At 36.6% G+C, this 2,590-nt stretch overlaps 1 protein-coding gene across 1 annotated transcript in view; it reads right to left on the reverse strand.

The window, feature by feature from the left end:
• Positions 1 to 466: 466 nt before the first annotated feature.
• The window catches only part of ABCA13 (ATP binding cassette subfamily A member 13), a 203,963-nt gene continuing 201,839 nt past the window's right edge, over positions 467 to 2,590 (reverse strand). Inside the window, exons 60-61 of the mRNA XM_035894140.1 lie at positions 2,084 to 2,221; positions 467 to 553 (exon numbers count right to left, since the gene is read on the reverse strand). Coding sequence (XP_035750033.1) covers positions 467 to 553; positions 2,084 to 2,221 — 225 coding nt within the window. The remainder of the gene's footprint in view (positions 554 to 2,083; positions 2,222 to 2,590) is intronic.

Here is a 2,590-nt window from a genome sequence, read left to right on the forward strand (position 1 = left end):
GCCTAGCTATTGCTACCATTCAATGGGTTTTTCTTGCCTTGTCATGTAAAACTTAGATCTTAAGCATGCATGCAAGAGAAGATTACTGTAGTCAAATGAACATAGATACACTACAAAAAAAAAGAAAATCTACTATACACTGCGAGATTTCAGATCAGCTTTGTTTCCTTTTTTATTTTTTTTTACACAAAGCTGCATCAATAGGCCATCTATATTATAAGTTTTCGGTTAATTAAAAAGTGTTATTTTTTTGGCAGATTTTTGGTCTGCATTTAACCAGTTTCTTGGTTTACTGTGAATTGGTAGCATTCCTTCTGGCCTACAAATGCAAACTCACCTCTGCTTCTACTATTTGCTTCTCACAAATTGTTAACAGCTGGAAAGTTATTGCATGCAAAATGCTCGTACATATATAAACAAACATACACACACACTTATGCTGCTGAAGCTGTATCTTATTCTGAGCCTAGACTGGCATGTGGGCCTGAACAACAGGAGGTTCTTGTGAAGAATGCGAGACTCCTTGCTGCTGTGTAGCAAAATTAATGAATACCTGTAAGACATGGAAAAAAGTAGGACTTTCAAAATAACAGTACTTGAACTGAAACTTTAGAGACATAACTGACGTTATTTTTCAGTTGCTTTCCTAAGCTTCTGTGACACAAAAATTAATAGTTTATGTTGAGGGAACCCCACTAGAGATATGTTTTGTAAACTCTAGATATAATTCTGCTTTACCTCTCCAACTAACACAATGGCTGATGAATTATAAAAATAATGGTAAAATGAGTTACTAACATGTATGAAAATAATATTTTACTGCTGCACAAGTTAGTGGAAAACAATTGCTTTAATTTGCTTTGAAATTACAAACTAAGGAACGTGAGCCTGCCGTTTCTATCAATAATCATCACAGATGATGGTCCAGATATTTCAAGGTGAAAGTATACTTCTGAACATTGCAGAGTGATGATTCAACAACTGATTTTTTTTTTTTTTTAAACAGATCTTACCACAGAAAGGCTTGTTTGCTTTTTAATCACACAACTATTTGACAGCAAGGAACGGAGAGTGCAAGATGGCTAGTCTTGATTCAAATGATCATATTCATATGCAAACAAACTTGGGATGCATTATAAGGGTGTTTGTTGTTCAGAACTATTTTCGTGTTTAAAACTGACACTCAGTTAGTCAGAGAGAGGGAACAATGGTAGGTGACTGAGGTGATGAATCACCACGAATAATGGAGAGGAAAGTAAGCTTGAGTGAACAATGCCTGAACAACCAACAGGCTGAAATTACCTTATATTCAGCCGTTCAGTGAATAGATCATTTACAAGTGGTTAACAGGTCAGTACAGATCAGAATAATTCATTAATGATTTGCACATGGGAAAAAAGAGCAAGCTCACACCATCTATCATGGAAAATTAATATTTTGACTAGATGAGACTCTCTCAGTTTGTAGAATACATAACAATAAGTTGCATATGAAGATGCTCTAACACATCACAACCACCCAGGCACCCCATCCTTGCCATCATTCTGTTCTTCCTTCTGCCCAAAGTGGCATCTCTTCTGTCTGCTCGTGCATTTGCACTATTCTCTAACGTGCAGCATGATACTCACTACAACAGAAAATTCTCAAAGGAAAATGTCCCCCAAGCCTAAAGATTGCTGTAATTTCCAGACACTGGTTCAGCCTTTTCAAGGACGTTGGTAAGATCCCAACTTTTGGACTCTGGACGTGGCAGTTCACAGTCCCACTTTCCCATCCCACACAGATATAGATGTATCTGAGCACTGATTATGCTTGTGCACAGTACAAATATGTGGTTTATTGTGACACTTTTACTGTGCTAACCTTCAGCATAAAAGCAGTAGCGTTAATGAAATCACTGTGTAGACCTGAGATGGTCTGGAACTGCTGGTTTGTCACGTATGTTTGGGTAATCCATCAAATGATACAGTATTCTGCTATATTAATAATTACAGTACACAGCACCTTCAGACAAGAAAATAAGGGGGGAAAAGAAAAAAAGGAAGAAAAATAAAAAAGAAAAACAAAAAAAAGAAAAAAATACCTGCTCTAATGTGGTCTGGCTAATGGAGTAGTGTTTGATTTGGAGAAAAGCTTTGTGATTCTCTAGGACTCTGAAGAGCTCTGCTAAGCATCCCTGACTTTGTGGTACATGGTACTCGAGCAGGTTAAGATGCTGTCCCTTAAAAAAAGGAAAAAGGATAGAAAAAGACAAAAGTGAATGTACATTATAATGAAGTTACACTTGCTTATATGCAGTCTAGTTTTAACAGGCTCTCATTGCAGTTCATCATGGAAAATACGAGCTTTTAAACAAGAATGTGTTTTGCTTACATTGCCAGCACAAAGAAATGTTCATACTCAGAGCAGATACTTTGTGTGCGTTCTGAGATGACATTTTGATAATCTCATAAAAGGTATACAAATTTAGAACAATTTTATGCTTTAGGGTTTTAATCCAACAGACTAGTGCTGTTACAATGCAGTCTGGGAAAAGGCTGAGCGAACACACACACTCATAAACACATACACAAACATGTTCATATCTAAG

This window comes from Egretta garzetta, unplaced genomic scaffold (assembly GCF_000687185.1).
Source record: "Egretta garzetta isolate BGI_Z169 unplaced genomic scaffold, ASM68718v1 scaffold264, whole genome shotgun sequence".
Lineage (NCBI taxonomy): Eukaryota > Metazoa > Chordata > Aves > Pelecaniformes > Ardeidae > Egretta > Egretta garzetta.